At 46.0% G+C, this 21071-nt stretch overlaps 1 protein-coding gene across 1 annotated transcript in view; it reads left to right on the plus strand.

The window, feature by feature from the left end:
* LOC112220536 (ecto-NOX disulfide-thiol exchanger 2) overlaps positions 1–21071 on the plus strand; it is a 250927-nt gene that overhangs the window by 159091 nt on the left and 70765 nt on the right. The window contains 2 exon segments of the mRNA XM_042302850.1: positions 10611–10823; positions 14860–14966. Of these exon segments, the coding sequence (XP_042158784.1) occupies positions 10611–10823; positions 14860–14966 (320 nt within the window).

Here is a 21071-nt window from a genome sequence, read left to right on the forward strand (position 1 = left end):
ATGCACGACCAGGAACTAACACGTTCCTCTCCTACAGAGCTGAAGGTTACAATGATTAATCCCGCACAACAAACAGGCAAAACCTGTCTAAAGAAGCCCAACTAATCATCACAAACAGGTGCTACCAATAAACATACAAGGAGGGGGAGGAAAGACAATCAGTGGCAGCTAATAGGCCGGTGACGACGACCGTCGAGCGCCACCCGACCGGGAAGGGAAGCCACCCTCGGTCGGACTCGTGACATATTTTGATAAACCGATTAGCTCCCTAGCTGTAGAGATGAATAATATATTTTGATAAGCCACTTAGCTCCCTAGCATTATAGATGCATTATATATTTTGATAAACCTGCTTAGCTCCCTAGCATTATAAATGCATTATATATTTTGATAAACCGATTAGCTCCCTAGCTGTAGAGATGAATAATATATTTTGATAAGCCGCTTAGCTCTCTAGCTGTATAGATGCATTATATATTTTGATAAACCGATTAGCTCCCTATGTCAAGTGTCAGTGTGCAACGGTGAGGGCGGAGTCAGGTGCAGGACACATAACTGAGTAAAATCACGTACTTTACTCGAAAAGAAACAACCATAAATCCCACGCAGGGAAAACACACCATAACACAGCAGTCTAACACTCAACAAGGAACAAACACGCACAAAACATATTTTGTGCCAGAGGGTTAATTAGGGAAAATAATATTAACGTAATGGGAACCAGGTGTGTTCAATCAAGACAAAACAAAATAGAAAAAGAAACGTAGATCGGTGGCAGCTAGAAAGCCGGTGACGATGACCGCCGAACACCGCCCGAACAAGGAGAGGCACCAACTTCGGCGGAAGTCATGACAGTACCCACTTCCTGACGCACAGCTCCAGCAGCGCGCCGACACCGGCCTCGGGAACGGCCCGGAGGACGAGGCGCAGGGCGATCTGGGTGGAGACGGGGAAATTCCTGCAGTAAGGAAGGGTCCAGGATGTCCTCCACCCACACCCAGCATCTCTCCTCCGGACCGTACCCCTCCCACTCCACAAGGTACTGAAGGCCCCTCGCCCGACGCCTTGAGTCCATGATGGCTCGCACAGTATACGTCGGGGCCCCCTCGATGTCCAAAGGGGGCGGAGGAACCTCCCGCACCTCAGACTGCTGGAGCGGACCAGCCACCACCGGCCTGAGGGGAGACACATGGAACGAGAGGTTAATACGATAATCAGGGGGAAGCTGTAACCCATAACATACCTCGTTCAGTCTCCTCAGGACTTTAAATGGCCCCACAAACCGCGGACCCAGCTTCCGGCGTGGCAGGCGAAGGAGCAGGTTTCCGGTCGAGAGCCAGACCTGGTGTCCCAGTGCATACACTGGGGCCTCACTGCAGTGGCGGTCGACGCTCGCCTTCTGTCGACTGATGGTCCATTGCAGGCGCACATGGGCAGCCTCCCAGGTCTCCTCTGAGCGCCAAAACCATTCATCCACTGCAGGTGCCTCGATCTGGCTCTGATGCCACGGTGCCAGGACCGGCTGATAACCTAGTACACACTGAAACAGAGACAGTTAGTGGAGGAGTGGCGGAGGGAGTTCTGGGCCATCTCTGCCCAGGGGATGAAAGCCGCCCACTTCCCCGGCCGGTCCTGGCAATAAGACCACAGTAACCTACCCACATTCTGGTTAACTCTCTCCACCTGCCCATTACTTTAGGGGTGAAACCCTGAGGTCAGGCTGACCGAGACCCCCAGATGTTCCATGAACGCCCTCCAGACCCTTGATGTGAACTGGCGACCCCGATCAGACACTATGTCCTCAGGCACCCCGTAGTGCCAGAAGACTTGTGTAAACAGGGCCTCCGCAGTCTGTAGGGCCATAGGGAGACCGGGCAAAGGAATGAGACTGCAGGACTTAGAAAACCGATCCACAACAACCAGAATCCTGGTGTTTCCTTGTGACAGAGGAAGAACCGTCACGAAATCCACCGATAGGTGTGACCACGGCCATTGTGTAACGGGTAGGGGTTGTAATTTCCCTCTTGGAAGGTGTATAGGTGCCTTGCACTGGGTGCACACCGAGCAGGAGGAAACTTACACCCTCACGTCCTTAGCTAAAGTGGGCCACCAGTACTTCCCACTAAGACAGCGCACTGTCCGACCGATGCCAGGAAGACCAGAGGAGGGTGACGTGTGAGCCCAACAGATCAATCGTTCACGAACATCAGACGGAACGTACAGACGTCTAACTGGACACTGGGTGGGAATGGGCTCCGCACGCAATGCCCTCTCGATGTCCGCGTCAACCTCGCATACCACCGGTGCCACCAGGCAAGATGCCGGAAGTATGGGAGTGGGATCCGTGGACCGCTCCTCTGTGTCATACATCTGGGACAGTGCATCTGCCTTAGCGTCCTGGGAACCTGGTCTGTAGGATAGAGTGAACACAAAACGGGTGAAAGCATGGCCCACCTTGCCTGGCGAGGATTCATTCTCCTCGCCTCCCAGATGTACTTCCGATTACGGTGGTCAGTCCAAATGAGAAAAGGGTGTTTAGCCCCCTCAAGCCAATGCCTCCACGTTTTCAGAGCCTTGACAACAGCCAACAGCTCCCGGTCCCCCACATCATAGTTTCGCTCCGCCTGGCTGAGCTTCTTCGAAAAGAATGTACAGGGGTGGAGCTTTGGTGGCGTACCCGAGCTCTGAGACAGCACAGCTCCTATCCCAGCGTCGGACGCGTCCACCTCTACTATGACCGCTAAGGAGGAAGAGGAATCAGGATGAGCCAACACAGGAGCCGAAGTAAACAGAGCCTGAAGGGGGTGACCAAAAGCCCTGTCCACCCCAGCTGACCACTGCAGTCGCACCGGTCCCCCCTTCAGCAAAAAGGTCATGGGAGCCGCTACCTGACCAAAGCCCCGGATAAACCTCCGGTAGTAGTTGGCAAACCCTAAGAACCGCTGTCGGCCAATTATGCACGGCTGAAATGCAGTCATTCTCCATCTCCACCCCTGACTCGGACAAGTGGTACCCTAGGAAGGAGACGGACTGTTGGAAGAACAGACATTTCTCAGTTTTAACGTACAGGTCATGCTCCAATAGTCGACCCAGCACCTTGTGCACCAGGGACACATGCTCGGCGCGTGTAGCAGAGTATATTAGAATGTCATCTATATACTCCTCTATACCCTGCCCGTGCAGGTACCTGAAAATCTAGTCTACAAAGGATTGGAAGATGGATGGAACATTCATCAACCCGTACGGCATGACGAGGTACTCATAGTGTCCAGAGGTGGTATTAAATGCCGTCTTCCACTCATTTCCCTCCCGGATACGCACCAGATTGTTAGCGCTCCTGAGACCCAATTTTGTGAAGATGCGCGCCCCGTGCAATGACTCGGTCACACTGGCTATGAGAGGCAGCGGGTAACTATACTTCACTGTGATCTGATTTAAACCTCTATAGTCAATGCACGGGCATAAACCTCCATCCTTCTTCTTCACAAAAAATTAACTCGAGGAGGCAGGTGAAGTGGAAGGCCGAATGTATCCCTGTCCCAGAGATTCGGTGACATATGTTTCCATAGCCGCCGTCTCCTCCTGTGACCGAGGATACACGTGATTCCTGGGAAGTGCTGCATCTACCAGGAGATTTATCGCACAATCCCCCCATTGATGGGGTGGTAGTTGTGTCGCCTTTTACAGAAGGTGAGAGTCAAATCGGCATATTCAGGGGGGATGTGCATGGTGGAGACCTGGTTTGGACTCTCCACCGTAGTTGCACCTATGGAAACACCTATACACCTTCCTGAACACTGACGTGACCACCCCTTGAGGGCCTTCTGTTGCCACGAAATAGTGGGTTCATGATAGGCCAACCAGGGAAGCCCCAACACCACAGGAAGCGCAGGAGAATCGATCAGGAAGAGACTAATTCTCTCCTCATGACCCTCCTGCGTTATCATACATAGCGGAGCTGTGACCTTCCTAATCAGGCCCGACCCTAAAGGACGACTATCTAAGGATTGTACAGGGAAGGGCACATTAACAGGAACAATAGGGATCCCTAATCTAAGAGCAAACAGACAGGAAGCTCCGGGTGAGTTGGGTGCCTACTCACCTGGTATGATCCACCAGTGCCCTGCCTGCTGCCTCGACTTCCTGGGAAACCTCTCCAGCACCAACCAGAAATGTGTCCTCTGGGCCACAGGTAGTGCAGGAAATGCCTCCCCCCCTGCCTCGTCACCCTTAGAGCAGCACCTCCGAGCTCCATAGGTGTAGGATCGGAGGTGCTGGGGGATGGAATGGACGGACCCCGATCCAGACGTCCACTGGTGTCCAACAGGTTATCCAGCCGGATGGATAAATCCACCAGCTGGTTGAGGGTAAGGGTGGTGTCCCTGCAGGCCAGCTCCCGACGAACGTCCTCACGTAGACTACACCTGTAATGGTCGATCAGGGCCCTCTCATTCCATCCTGCACTGGCAGCCAGGGTCCTGAAGTCCAGTGCGAATTCCTGTGCGCTCCTCATCCCCTGTCTGAGATGGAACAAGCGTTCCCCCGCCGCTCTCCCCTCAGGTGGATGATCGAAGACCGCCTGGGTGAAATCCTCATAGCGGACCAACGCACGTCGGTGCGTTGAAAGTTCCCAGTGCGTTGGCCCCGTCGGTGCGTTGGCCCACTCAAGCGCTTTCCCCGACGGACAGGAGATGAGGGCGGACACACTCTCATATCCCGAGGGAGCCTGGTGGACAGTCGCCATGTAGAGCTGCAACTGGAGCAGGAACTTCTGGCACCCGGCAGCCGTTCCATCATATGCGCTCGGGAGCGAGAGCTGAATCCCACTGGATCCAGGTGATGGAGGAGTGGACCATGGTGTGGGTTGTGGTGTTGCTTGGGGTGCCAAGTGGAGGAGCACGCAATCCATTGCTGTGCCAAGATGTTGGAGCATTGTTGCGTGCTGCTGGACGTGTTCCTCCACTGGTACCGGACGACTGGGTGCACCTGCTGATTCCATATTAGGTGCGTGTTTCTGTCAAGTGTCAGTGTGCAGCGGTGAGGACGGAGTCAGGCGCAGGACACAGAACTGAGTAAAATCACGTACTTTACTCGAAAAGAAACAACCATAAATTCCACGCAGGGAAAACACACCATAACACAGCAGTCTAACACTCAACAAGGAACAAACACGCACAAAACATATTGTAAACCAGAAGGTTAAATAGGGAAAATAATATTAACGTAATGGGAACCAGGTGTGTACAATCAAGACAAAACAAAATAGAAAAATAAACGTAGATCGGTGGCAGCTAGAAAGCCGGTGACGACGACTGGCGGAAGTCGTGACACCCTAGCTGTAGAGATGAATAATATATTTTGATAAGCCACTTAGCTAGCTGTATAGATGCATTATATATTTTGATAAGCCCCTTAACTCCTTAGCCGTATAGATGGATTATAGGACATTGTAAGTGATAATGATGTCTATCAGATGCCACAGCCTCACAGCTTAACGCTAATTTTGTCCAAATATGATATTCTATTGGGCCCTTGTCATTGTCAATAATTGACAAGTGTAGATATTGTGTGTGTATTGATAATGGACCTGTAGTTGGTAGGGAGGACTAGTGACTGTGGAGAGCCTGGAAACCTACATCTTTCTATAGATACAGATGAACACCTCAGGGACCTCTGGTTATGACACGTTATGACAGCTTGGTTTAATATCGAAAGCAGTGATGAATTATTCATGCAAATCATCTGACAGAACTGTCTGTGTGTGTTTGTCTGTGAATGTGTTTGTCTGTGTATGTGTGTGGGGGGGGGGGATCAGAAACACCTCAACTCTCTCTCCATCTGTTTCTCTCCCAGTGTCGTTATCTTCCTCTTCTTTTCAGTCTCTCACACATTCCCAACCCCTCCCTCCCTTCCCCTCCTCTCCTTTACCCTACCTTCCCCTCCCTTCCTTCCTACCCCCCCTCCCCCCCCCCTGAAACATGATCGTCACATTGCTTCCATTCATTCACTGGTCTCTAGTTAATGGAACCTTCATAAAAAGAAGAGTCCTTCCATTGTAAATGTCTTTTCTCCAGTGCTGCTCCGATTGTTAAAGTGACACACCTTTGATCATTCATAACGCGTCCATGAACGTATGGCATTGGGTGTAACAGGCTTCGGATTAATAATAGCTAGCCTAGTTCTGTTAGATAATAAAAGACACAGCTGAACAGGTTTTGGAGACGCAGGTCATCTGTTTTATAAAATTAATAAGAAAGCCTGTTACCCTTGAAATATGCAAGGCTATCCGGTATGAAAAATACATTGATAGCAAGCCAGCTAGATTAGCTAGCTAGCTAATATTGAACAATATTTTAGCCAGTAAGCCAAAAAGCAATTCCCATATGTGTCACGTGTGCTCCCTCTCCGGGCCTCTAGGTCACCAGGCTGCTCGTAATGGCGCACACCTGTCACCAGCATTACGCACATAATGACACTCACCTGGACTCCATTACCTCCTTGATTACCTGCCCTTTATATGTCACTCCCTTTAGTTTCTTCCCCAGTCGTCATTGTTCCTGTTTCATGTTGGTGCACTGTTCGTGTTTCTTGTTTTGTTCATTTATTTATTAAACGTATTTACTCCCTGAACTTGCTTCCGCACATTGTTACAATATGTCTGTTTTCTTCTTCTCAAACATAAAACACTTTGTGGTTTATTTGTCCTAAACTCTAGATCAGAGTTCCCCATTGTGGATTTACCCCCCCCAAGTTTTCTGAGCAAAATAATAATAATTGTTGGACATTAAATACTTGACATTAAAAATGCCAGGAAATCAGCTCCAAGTGATTTTAATTTAAGAAATCTGTTTCAAAGTATTCCCACGCATAATATAAAGACACGTGTGATCGTATTCAATTGTAAGCAAGGTTTGAAATGATTATGTTTTAGTTAAACATTATATCTGTTTGGGCATTTTGCGGTTAATTTCCAGTCTACAAATTATTTGTAATTTGTAACCATCCGCTCATGAAGAAATCGGACCGTGGCTGAATCTAGTTGATGATCCCTGCTCTAGAAAGTCACAAATTGAGTAAAATATTATGTCACAGAAGCACTATCTTACTTTTTTTAAGGAAACAACATATCTGGCTGTGCTCATACTATCTTAAATTAGACTACTGTTTAATCCTGTTTAATCCTGTTACAGAAACCTTAGCTGGTCAAATCTGAAGAGTGGGGCTTTCCCCCATATAGAAGTAAGGAAACATCCTTTCAGTAAATCTGTGTTGATAATTGTGGATGTGTTTGTTTCTCACAGTATCAGTAAAGGATACTTGTCCTTCGCCACAGTCCAGCACCCCGCCGATCCTCTGTAACTTTAAATAATGTTGTGAAGGTATGTATTTAAGATTACACACCAGCATCCATCTATTGTGGATGCTCTGACTACTTCCTTTCTTAGGACAGACTCTCTGGCCACTCCAATCATCCAGTTGTCATTGTCTCCAACATCCACCTCCTGGCAGTGACGTACTCTTATTATCTTATAAATATTTCCTTATCTAACACAACCAGGCCAGCTTTTATTAACTTAGCTACCGTGGGCTCCTAAATTACTGGCACCCCTGACTTTTAATGCACAAACAATACTTAAAAAAACATAAACAATATAATTATAGAGATAAACTAAAAATACCAACATGTGAGAAATACTGTACTTTATTAACATTTCAATGGAACCCACCAAAATCATGTATTGATTTAATTAAAAATAATTGTCCTCCAAATCAAGGTTTCACAATTTTATTTTACTAGGCAAGTCAGTTAAGAACAAATTCTTATTTTCAGTGATGGCCTAGGAACAGTGGGTTAACTGCCCTGTTCAGTGGCAGAACAACAGATTTGTACCTTGTCGGCTCTGGGATTTGATCTGGCAACTTTTCAGTTACTAGGCCAACACTCTAACCACTAGGCTACCTGCCGCCCCAATTAATGGCACCCTTAAAGATTATTGTAAATAATATCTACCAAAATTAAACAAGGAGTTAAATTCCACCTATTTAAGTTTATCTAAGTCTTAAGGAACTATATTGAGCCATTACATCACTTCCTGTTTCACTAGGGTATAAAAATGAGGTAACACACATGCAATATCCATTTGTCATCCAACACCATGAAGAAAACAAAATAACTGGCTGTTCAAAAGAGACAGATGGTTGTAGAACTTCATACATTTGGTAATGGCTACAAGATGATCCACAAACAATTGAATACACCACCGAGCACTGTCAGGGCAATTCTTTAAAAAAATAAATAATATGGAACAGTTGAAAACCTCACGGGTAGAGGACGCAAATGCATAGGGATAGGGAGGAGGATAGTGAGAGAAACAACAAAATCCCCAAGAATCACTGTGAAAGAATTGCAAGCCTTGGAGGCATCTTGGGGTCACCAGGTTCCAAAAAGTACCATCGGACACCACCTCTACAACCACAGGCTCTTTGGAAGCGTTGCCAGAAGAAAGCACTTTCTGACCCCAAGACACAGACGCAAGCGTTTGGAGTTTGCCAAACGTCATTTAAATTATGACTGGAAGAAGGTGCTCTGGTCAGATGAGACCAAAATTGAACATTTTGTTCAGATACAGCATCGGCATGTTTGGCATCGAAATAGAGATGCATTCATACCCACAGTGAAATAGGATGGTGGGTCAGTGATGTTTTTGGGCTGTTTTAATTCTGGAGGTCCAGGGGCACTGGTTAAATGTCAGGCAATTTTGGCTGACAATCTGGTTGCCTTTGCCAGAAGGCTGGGACTTGGCCATAGGTGGACTTTCCAACAAGACAATGACCCAAAACATACCTCAAGATCCACACAGAAATGAATCTGTGACAGTAAAATCAATGTTCTGCCATGGCCATCTCAGTCGCCGGACCTCAATCCAATCGAAAACCTGTGGGCTGAGTTGAAGAGGGCAGTTGATAAGCGCAAAGCCAAGAATGTGAAGGATCTTGAAAGGATTTGCATAGACGAATGATCCAAAATCCCTCCAAATGTGTTCCTTAACCTTGTCAAACATTACAGAAAAAGACTCCATGATCTAATCCTTGCCAGAGGTGGTTGCACTAAGTACTAAATGAGGAGTGCCAATAATCATGAAACCTTGATTTTGGTGAAATGTGTTTTGTATTAAATAATTGTATGATTTTGGTTGGTTCCATTGAAACATTAACAAAGTACAGTATTTCTCACATGTTGGTATTTTGAGTTTCTCTATAATTATATTGTTTATATTTTTTAAGTATTGTTTGTGCATTGCTAGTCAGGGGTGACAGTAATTCTGGAGCCCGGTGTATATGTATGGTATTGTATCGTATCGTTTTAATGGCTCTTAACCAACCATGCTATTTTGTTAGTTTTTTCACATTGTTTGTAACAATTTCTACTGCTTGAGTGGCAGGAACTGTTCCAAGAAGAGGTAACTTGTTGTTTCGTGATCCTGCCGTCCACTCTCCATCCTTGCTAGTCACTCTTCAAGTGATGCCAGGCGTAACATGACCATCAGTGTTATGTCATCCTTTTAAAAAGCTTTGGTGAAATGTATGCATTGTGATGTGATTACAATCAAAGCAGTAATTATATACATTTGTTACATTCAGTGAAGTTTACTCCTTATGGGTAGTTCAACCAAACAGATCCCAAGCTAAGCAACACTACTTCAAATCGGACTCCGCTAACTATCTAGCTAGCTACCCCTCAACTAATACCAGAAAGATGTTTTTCCTCAAAGTTAGGAAGAGCTTTAAAGTTCTGCCTCTGAGTATAAAGTTTGAAAATAAATGTCTAGTTTCAACTATACAAAACAAAAATATGAACGGAACATGTAAAGTGTTGGTCCTATGTTTCATGAGCTGAAATAAAAGATCCCAGAAATGTTCCATACGCAAAAGAAAAGCTTATTTCGCTACAATTTCGTGCATAAATTTGTTTACATCCCTGTTAGTGAGCATTTCTCCTTTGCCAAGATAATCCATCCACCTGACAGGTGTGGCATATCAAGAAGCTGTTTAAACAGCATGATCATTACACAGGTGCACCTTGTACTGGAGACAATAAAAGGCCGTTTTGTCACACAACACAATGCCACCAGTTTTGAGGGAGCGTGCAATTGGCATGCTGACTGCAGGAATGTCCACCAGAGTTGTTGCCATAAGCCACCTCCAACGTCGTTTAAGAGATTTTGGCAGTACATCCAACCGGCCTCACAACTACAGGCGATGTGTGGTGAAGAATATTTTTGTCTGTAATAAAGAACTCATTCTGATTGGCTGGACCTGGCTCCCCGGTGGGTGGGCCTATGTCCTCCCAGGCCCATCCATGGCTGTGCCCTGCCCAGTAATGTGAAATCCATAGATTAGGGCCTAATGTATTTATTTAAATTGACTGATTTCCTTCTATAAACTGTAATTCAGTCAAATCTTTTAAATTGTTGCAGTTTTCTATTTTTGTTCAGTATACTGTAGTTAAATATGTTTGAAATAAGAACATTTAATGAGGATATTATTTATCAATGTTGTTCGTTTGTGGAGATCGTTTTGTGCAAACTTTCCTTTAACCCTCTCCTCAGATGAGGCAGCGTTTGCGGAGGCGGTAAACGTGCTGCTGACCTGGGTGGAACGCGGTGAGGTGAACCGTCGTAACGCCAACAACTTCTACTCAATGATCCAGTCGTCCAACAGCCACATCCGCCAGCTGATGAGTCACAAGGCCGCCCACGAGAAGGAGTTGGAGGTGGCCAAGGACAAGTTCAAGACTGCCCTGTCTGGCATCCTGGCACAATGTGAGTACACACCAGGCTGACACACACACACACACACACACACACACACACACAGAGAGAACCATGTCCCACACAACAGGGTAAGGGTCAACATAAAACCACTTGCGGCATTCCCTTTGAAGCAACGTCACATTGTCCCTCTAAACGTTCTCAACCCTCAAGTGATTTTCATGTCACAAGTTCACAAGTTCCAGGTCAGTGCTCCATACATGATGGATCAAATACCCAGGGACATGGAACAGAGATGGTCTTTTCTGCAAACACACTCACACACATGCATGGCTGCACACAAACAGAGGATAGCACTTCTGAAGACCCACTCTATGGGATGACTCTTTGTAGGAGTAGATTTGGGGCAGTTTGCCTGGTAAAGGCCAGTGATGGCAGCAATAACATTGAACAGGTTATTTAGGGAGCTGTTAGCTACCTCTCTTAGCCCACCATCATTAGGCCCAGTGGCCACTCACTCACTCACTCTCTCTCTCCTCTTTCTTCCTGTCTCTCTTTCTCTGTCTAGCAACTGTTCACCAGGAGACAACATCCCAAAGGGAGCAGAAAATAATCTAGTTTTAGAAACCTGCTTCACCTTGCTCTGTGACAGCCTCTCTGTACCTCACAGCTTTGACAGCCGGCATACAAAAACAAATATTTAACACAACCGTCACACACACACACTGGGGGGTTGGAGAGAAAAAATATACATGAGGTTTTATGCAGCCTGTGACGGGTTAGCAATAGCATGGCATTGTAATTAGCTGCATGACATTTCAGTGGTGAACATCACAGATTGACATTGAGTTCCTGCAGCCTCATATTGTCTCATCATTGATATTCCACAGACAGTTTCTTCTCACACTGGACATAACAGACATACAGAATGACAGTCAAATAAAAGCATGCTGTGTTTCACCAGTATGTTTCAGGAAGGGTTGATAGTGGATATAGAATGTAGGTTCATGTGTTTGTCTCTAAAGCTGTCTGGTGGTGGTAGATTATATTGGTAGATTATATATACCTGTAGATTATATATACCACATTGGTAGATTATATATACCTGTATGTCCATGGCCAGGGAGTAATAGGTTCACCTGTGATTGTGTCACATTGGCTGAATGCAAAAACATCTCCTAGCCCCTAACTTCAAGGCACTTGTGTAAGGATTGGAACGCTATAAACCACATAATGAAAACTCCACTCAGCCAATCAAGACTGCAAGATGGAGCTACTGTATGACCATATTGATTATACCTATGTGATTCCTTCAGATCTCCACAAGTGATAGGGGTTGTTTCTGGACAGGGCTTTTGGCTTTTGCCAATCAGAAAGCTAACACTCTCTGGGGTATGCTATGTAGGCTCCAAACTCCTCTGGTTAACTTTAGCCTGTATTGGTCTGTGGACAGCTCATCTGAAAGAACCCACTCAGCCATAGAATCAAAGTAAGTAACACCTCTCTACATGAAAACAACTGGAACTGAAGGAAGACATGAAATGAGTCATATTGATGATTATTAATGATTCACAACTGCCAATGCTAAGAGCATGTATGAGTTCAGATATCTTTGGTGATACACCACTTACAGTAGTGTGCATACTGAGTACTGTGTTAGTATGGATATTGGGATATACCACATAATCGGTTCCTGTTTATACAGTAATACAAATATTGGAAAGAGCAAAGTGGGTCTCCCCCCCTCTCTCTTCTCTCTCTCTCTCTCTCTCTCTCTTCTATCTTCTCTCTTCTCTTCTCTTCTCTTCTCTTCTCTCTCTCTCTCTCTCTCTCTCTCTCTCTCTCTCTCTCTCTCTATCGTTGTCTTTTAAAGGCCACCATCCTCCATCACAATAATCCACACAAACACTTAGTTGTATTCATGAGTTCGTCTTTCTCTGCAGTTCCACACATACAAATGTAAACACAGAGTTTGGTGTCCTGGGAGGCAGGTTCACACTGTCGTTCTGTGAACAAAAGCCACATCCATATTTACCAGACTTTCTTACAGCTGCACATTGGAATCCATAGACTTTATTTTTTCCAAATGCAATATTATGCAATATCACACATTCCTCCATTTGGCATTGGTAGTTGTCACCTTATGTTGAATGGTACCTTTAGAAAAAGCCCTTAACAATGCTCCTTTCTGCTCTGAAGCAAGTTATTCAAACAGAGGATGCATCCCAAATGGCATCCAATTCCCTTTATAGTGCACTAAACTCTACATATGGACCCTGGTCAAAAGTAGTGCCCTGCATAGGGAATATGGTGCCATTTGGACTTAAACAGGCTCTATTCATGAATGTCAGAGAACAGAAATCTCCTCTCAGTTCAATGAGATCCATTCGCAGCTGAAGGATTTATGAACCACAACGCCCTGCTTCATATTTCCCTCAGGATGATGTTTATAGAAGATGACAATCATTTCACAGTTGGATTTGGATCAGCATACATCATGTTTGGTGGATGGCACTCGGTCTACAAGCCGCAGCATATTTCATCTAGGAGATTAACCTGCCTGACAGATAGTGAATGGTCTAATTTACAGTAGAAATGCTGGCATGTGCACACACATAGCCCTAGCTGGATCCCTGCAAATAACACCAAAGAACATGCACTTATCCATCAGCTATCTCTCTGACTCACACACATACATAAAAAGACGAGGCCACACCATTGGACACTTTACTCTCCCCTGCCTTCCCCATTATATCTCTCCAATCAAATTAGATGATTCTGAAAAGCCACTATTGATCTAGACACACTCTTTCCTTCCTTCCTTGCATCCTTCCCTCTCTCCCTCCTTCTCTACATCTCTGCCAAGGCCACAACTCTGGTGGCCTTATCCACTTCCCCCGGGGTTCATTAAGACCCCTCTGACAAAAACAGAGTCCCTCAACATGGCCTGTCCACATACACACCTAAGGAGCATTTTGCCTTAGTGATGTTTGCCATCTTCAGCTGCAGTGACACTGGGGAAGTTTTCATGCTTGATAAAGTTATCTATTGTGTGTTGTGAGTTATTGTACAGCCCTTGCTATTGATATGGGACCAAAATAAATGATTGCCTGGTACAATCTATGAATGTGTGGCTGTTCCATTGACATCAACAGGTGAGTGATAATTACACACACACAAACAAACGCTCAGATAATTAGTACAACATTTGATTTCCTGTGTTTTATATATATTTCCACACCATTAGGTTGGAATAATACTGTGAAATCATACAAATTATAATATTTCCCTTTTAGTGGAAGAGCTGTTTGAAAAAAAGGCTGCCTGAAATTTCAGCCTGAAATTTCAGTTCCAAACCTCTAACAATAACAGCTAGATTTCAGTTCCAAACCTCTGACAATAACAGCTAGATTTCAGTTTTCCCTTCCCCACGCAGACCACTCCCATACAAGTCCTAGCAAAAATCCTGCTAGAGGAATTGCTCTTAGCTATTAAGCTACATTTTGTTTATTTTTGAGCATTTTAATTGAAAACAATTATAGTAAGTAACTGTAAAAATGTCTTTATAGGACCTTTAAGACTAACCCTAGTTGTCTGTCAAAGGTGTGATGGAGTCATAAACAGACAAATGTCTCTCAGCAGCCCCTCTACTCCCTCCTCCTCCAGCCCTGAATTAAAGCAGTTTTTCTCTCTCTCTCGCTCGTTTCCCTCTTTCCCTTTCTCTCAATTCAATTCAATTTAATGGGCTTCATTGGCATGTGAAACACATGTTTACATTGCCACAGCAAGTGAAACAGATAGGAGCCTGCTGGTATTAGTCTGGTCGTCCTGTAGCTTTCAGCACCGTCTTGTGTTTTAGGACAGGCGCTCTGTGGTCACCTTGAGATATGGTGGGTTCCTTCTCCACCCCATCCCACCTCCCCCACTCTAGACACTGACCCAGAACAGACTGTACTATAGAGCAGAATAGAACATTGAAAACACATCAACATGAACATACAGTGAAGTGCCTTCCTACCTGATTCCACTTTCTCACTCCTCTGCTCCTTCCCACCCGCCCCCTCTCTCCCTGCATCCCCCGCCACAGTTGAGCAGATTGTGTCTGTATTCCACGCTGCTTCCAAACAAAAGGCATGGGACCATTTCTCCAAAGCTCAACGCAAGAACGTGGACATGTGGCGCAAGCAAGCAGAGGTTGGTCCTTTACTTTTTCTACAATTATTCACATATTTTATTCATTTGGTAAAGTATAGTCTAAATGTGATTTAGTTGTTTATGTGAGCATCCTTATCTCCATCCCTTTTTCTTCAACTACTTGTTTGTGGAGTTCATGGTGTTGTCTTTAGGATATTAAACACTAGCTTCAGAATCAGGCTTAACATTAGCCTAAGTCTTAGCTTGTACAGGCCTAGGGAGTAAGGTAAACGCTAGAACTAGCCTACAAACACTATCCCAAGAGCTAGTCTAATCACCCTGTGTGCTTGGAAAGTGGAGAAGTCACAAATGTCAAAATGTGAACATTAGTGGCATCACCATTTAAACCTACCAGTTTAAGCCAGCATACAGTGCATTCAGAAAGTATTCAGACCCCTTGACTTTTATTTGTAATACATTTGCAAACATTTCTCAGCCTGCTTTTGCTTTGTCATTATGGGGTATTGTGTGTAGATTGATGAGGGGGAAAAAATATTTAAGCAATTTTAGAATAAAGCTGTAACGTAACAAGATGTGTAAAAACTCAAGGGGTCTGAATACTCTCCGAATGCACTGTACATTTGGTAGCAAAAAAAGGTATAGTAGCTAACTAGCTGTAAATAGTGAATTAATCAATCAAATGTATTTATGAAGTCCTTTTTACATCAGCCGATGTGACAAAGTGCTGTACAGAAACCCAGCCTAAAACCCCAAACAGCAAGCAATGCAGACATAGAAGCATGGTGGCTAGGAAAATCTCCGTAGGAAGAAACCTAGAGGAACCAGGCTCTGAGGGATGGCCAGTCCTCTTCTGGCTGTGCCGGGTGGAGATAAGTTCAAACGTTCATAGATGTATTTTTATTTCACCTTTATTTCACCAGGTAGGCTAGTTGAGAACCAGTTCTCCTTTACAACTGCCACCTGGCCAAGATAAAGCAAAGCAGTTTGACACATACATGGAATAAACAAACATACAGTCAATAATACAGCAGAAAAAATATAAATATACAGTGTTCAGATGAGGTAAGATAAGGTAAGTCAATAAAATAGGCCATAGTGGCGAGGTAATTACGATATAGCAATTAAACACTGGAGTGATAGATGTGCAGAAGATGAATGTGCAATTAGAGATACTGAGGTGCATAGGAGCAAAATAAATAAATAAATACAGTATGGGGATGAGGTAGTAGGATGGGCTATTTACAGATGAGCTATGTACAGGTGCAATGATCTGTGAGCTGCTCTGACAGCTGGTGCTTGAAGTTAGTGAGGGAGATAAGAGTCTCCTTCTTCAGTGATTCTTGCAGTTTGTTCCAGTCATTGGCAGCAGAGAACTGGAAGGAAAGGCGGCCAAAGTAGGAATTGGCTTTGAGGGTGACCAGTGAAATATATCTGCTGGAGCGAGTGCTGCGGGTGGGTGCTGCTATGTTGACCAGTGAAATGAGATAAGGCGTGGCTTTAGCTAGCAAATACTTGTAGATGACCTGGAGCCAGTGGGTTTGGCGACGAGAATGAAGCGAGGGCCAGCCAACGAGAGCGTACAGGTCGCAGTGGTGGGTAGTATATGGGGCTTTGGTGACAAAACGGATGGCATCCAATTTTTTGAGTAGAGTGTTGGAGGTTAATTCGTAAATGACAATGCCGATGTCGAGGATCGGTAGAACAATCAGTTTTACGAGGGTATGTTGGCAGCATGAGTGAAGGATGCTTTGTTTGCGAAATAGGAAGCCGATTCAAGATTTCAATTTTGGATTGGAGATGCTTAATGTGGGTCTGGAAAGAGAGTTTACAGTCTCACCAGACACCTAGGTATTTGTAGTTGTCCACATACTCTAGATCAGAACCATCCAGAGTAGTGATGACCAGCAGGGTGAGATAATAATATTCCCAATGGTTGTAGAGGGTGCAACAGGTCAGCACCTCAGGAGTAAATGTCTGTTGGTTTTTCATAGCCAATCATTCAGGGTTAGATACAGCAGGTGCGGTAGAGAGAGAGTCCAAAACAGCAGGTCCGGGACAAGGTAGCACGTCCAGTGAACAGGTCAGGGTTCCATAGCAGCAGGCAGAACAGTTGAAACTGGAGCAGCAGCATGACCAGGCGGACTGGGTACAGCAAGGAGTCATCAGGCCAGGTAGTCCTGAGGCATGATCCTAGGGCTCAGGTCCTCCGAGAGAAGAGAGAGAGAAAGAGAGATAGAAGGAGAAAGGAGAAATAGAAAGAAAGAAATAGAGGGAGCATACTTAAATTCACATAGGACACCGGATAAGTGAGGAGAAATACTCCAGATATAACAGACTGACCCTAGCCCCCCGACACATAAACTATTGCAGCATAAATACTGGAGGCTGAGACAGGAGGGGTCGGGAGACACTGTGGCCCTGTCCAACGATACCCCCGGACAGGGCCAAACAGGCAGGATATTACCCCCCCACTTTGCCAAAGCACAGCCCCCACACCACCAACCTACGACCCTGAGACAAGGCTGAACATAGCCCACGAAGATCTCCCCCACGACACAGACCCAAGGGGGGTGCCAACCCGGACAGGAAGATCACGTCAGTGACTCAACCCACTCTGTGACGCACCCCTCCTAGGGACAGCATGGAAGAGCACCAGGAATCCCACTCAGCCACCGTAATAGGGTTAGAGACAGAGAATCCCAGTGGAGAGTGGGGAACCAGCCAGGCAGAGACAGCAAGGGCGGTTTGTCGCTCCAGTGCCTTTCCGTTCACCTTCACACCCCTGGGCCAGACTACACTGAATCATAGGACCTACTGAAGAAATGAGTCTTAAATAAAGACTTAAAGGTCGAGAGTGTGTCATATGTTTAGGTGATGCGGGTAAGACGGAGGCAGGTGCAGGACACAGAGATGAGTAATAACCGTTACTTTACTCAAAAACAATATTCCATAGAGGAGACAAAATAATCCAGGTCACAAAACGAGACAACTTGACAATAACAAACACGCACAAAACCAAGGGGGAAACCAGAGGGTTAAATAGGGAACAATGATATTGGAATGGAAACTAGGAGTGTGTAATGAAGACAAAACAAATCGAAAATTAAACAAGGATCGGTGGTGACTAGAAAAACGGTGACGTCGACCACCAAACACCGCCCGAACAAGGAGAGGCACCAACTTCAGCGGAAGTCGTGACAGTACACCCCCCTTGACACATGACTCCAGCAGCGCGCCGACACCGGCCTCGGGGACGACCCGGAGGACGAGGCGCAGGGCGATCAGGGTGGAAACGGTGAAAGTCCCGCAGTAACGAAGGGTCCAGAATGTCCTCCACCGGCACCCAGCATCTCTCCTCCGGGCCGTACCCCTCCCACTCCACGAGGTACTGAAGGCCCCTCGCCCGGTGCCTTGAGTCCATGATGGCTCGAACAGCATACGGCGGGGCCCCCTCGATGTCCAGGGGGGGCGGAGGAACCTCCTGCACCTCAAATTCCTGGAGCGGACCAGCCACCACCGGCCTGAGGAGAGACACATGGAACGAGGGGTTAATACGCTAATCAGCGGGAGCTATAATCTATAACAAACCTCGTTCAGTCTCCTCAGGACTTTGAATGGCCCCACAAACCGCAGACCCAGCTTCCGGCAGGGCAGGCGGAGGGGCAGGTTTCGGGTCGAAAGCCAGACCCGGTCCCCCGGTGCGAACACCGGGGCCTCACTGCGGTGGCAGTCGGCACTCGCCTTCTGCCGCCTGATGGCCTGTTGCAGGTGCACATGGGCAGCTTCCCATGTCTCCTCCAAGCGCCGAAACCATTCATCCATCACGACTTCCGCTGAAGTGCCTCGATCTGGCTCTGATGCCACGGTGCCAGAACTGGCTGATAACCTAGTACAGTGCCTTGCGAAAGTATCCGGCCCCCTTGAACTTTGCGACCTTTTGCCACATTTCAGGCTTCAAACATAAAGATATAAAACTGTATTTTTTTGTGAAGAATCAACAACAAGTGGGACACAATCATGAAGTGGAACGACATTTATTGGATATTTCAAACTTTTTTAACAAATCAAAAACTGAAAAATTGGGCGTGCAAAATTATTCAGCCCCTTTACTTTCAGTGCAGCAAACTCTCTCCAGAAGTTCAGTGAGGATCTCTGAATGATCCAATGTTGACCTAAATGACTAATGATGATAAATACAATCCACCTGTGTGTAATCAAGTCTCTGTATAAATGCACCTGCACTGTGATAGTCTCAGAGGTCCGTTAAAAGCGCAGAGAGCATCATGAAGAACAAGGAACACACCAGGCAGGTCCGAGATACTGTTGTGAAGAAGTTTAAAGCCGGATTTGGATACAAAAAGATTTCCCAAGCTTTAAACATCCCAAGGAGCACTGTGCAAGCGATAATATTGAAATGGAAGGAGTATCAGACCACTGCAAATCTACCAAGACCTGGCCGTCCCTCTAAACTTTTAGCTCATACAAGGAGAAGACTGATCAGAGATGCAGCCAAGAGGCCCATGATCACTCTGGATGAACTGCGGAGATCTACAGCTGAGGTGGGAGACTCTGTCCATAGGACAACAATCAGTCGTATATTGCACAAATCTGGCCTTTATGGAAGAGTGGCAAGAAGAAAGACATTTCTTAAAGATATCCATAAAAAGTGTTGTTTAAAGTTTGCCACAAGCCACCTGGGAGACACACCAAACATGTGGAAGAAGGTGCTCTGGTCAGATGAAACCAAAATTGAACTTTTTGGCAACAATGCTAAATGTTATGTTTGGCGTAAAAGCAACACAGCTCATCACCCTGAACACACCATCCCCACTGTCAAACATGGTGGTGGCAGCATCATGGTTTGGGCCTGCTTTTCTTCAGCAGGGACAGGGAAGATGGTTAAAATTGATGGGAAGATGGATGGAGCCAAATACAGGACCATTCTGGAAGAAAACCTGATGGAGTCTGCAAAAGACCTGAGACTGGGACGGAGATTTGCCTTCCAACAAGACAATGATCCAAAACATAAAGCAAAATCTACAATGGAATGGTTCAAAAATAAACATATCCAGGTGTTAGAATGGCCAAGTCAAAGTCCAGACCTAAATCCAATCGAGAATCTGTGGAAAGAACTGAAAACTGCTGTTCACAAATGCTCTCCATCCAACCTCACTGAGCTTGAGCTGTTTTGCAAGGAGGAATGGGAAAAAATGTCAGTCTCTCGATGTGCAAAACTGATAGAGACATACCCCAAGCGACTTACAGCTGTAATCGCAGCAAAAGGTGGCGCTACAAAGTATTAACTTAAGGGGGCTGAATCATTTTGCACGCCCAATTTTTCAGTTATTGATTTGTTAAAAAAGTTTGAAATATCCAATAAATGTCGTTCCACATCATGATTGTGTCCCACTTGTTGTTGATTCTTCACAAAAAAATACAGTTTTATATCTTTATGTTTGAAGCCTGAAATGTGGCAAAAGGTCGAAAAGTTCAAGGGGGCCGAATACTTTTGCAAGGCACTGTACCTATTGGAAAGTAGATAGGTTAGTGGAGGTGTGGCGGAGTGAGTATTGGGCCATCTCTGCCCAGGGGATGAAAGCCGCCCACTCCCGCGGCCGGTCCTGGACAATAGGACTTCAGAAACCTAACCACATGCTGGTTAACTCTCTCCACCTGCCGTTACTCTCGGGGTGAAAACCCGAGGTCAGGCTGACCGAGACCCCCAGACGTTCCATGAACGCCCTCCATACCCTGGACATGAACTGGGGACCCCGATCAGAAACTATATCCTCAGGCTCCCCGTGGAAGACGTGTGTGAACAGGGACTCCGCAGTCTGTAGGGCCGTAGGGAGACCGAGCAAAGGAAGGAGACGGCAGGAGATGGCAGAAAACCGATTCACAATGACCAGGATCGTGGTGTTTCCTTGACGGAGGAAGATCCGTCAAGAAATCCACCGATAGGTGTGACCACAGCCGTTGTGGAATGGGTAAGGGTTGTAATTTCCCTCGGGGCAGGTGTCTAGGTGCCTTGCACTGGGCGCACACCGAGCAGGAGGAAACATAAACCCTCACATCCTTAGCCAGGGTAGACCACCAGTACTTCCCACTAAGACAGTGCACTGTCCGCCCGATGCCAGGATGACC

Source organism: Oncorhynchus tshawytscha, linkage group LG21, assembly GCF_018296145.1.
Source record: "Oncorhynchus tshawytscha isolate Ot180627B linkage group LG21, Otsh_v2.0, whole genome shotgun sequence".
Lineage (NCBI taxonomy): Eukaryota > Metazoa > Chordata > Actinopteri > Salmoniformes > Salmonidae > Oncorhynchus > Oncorhynchus tshawytscha.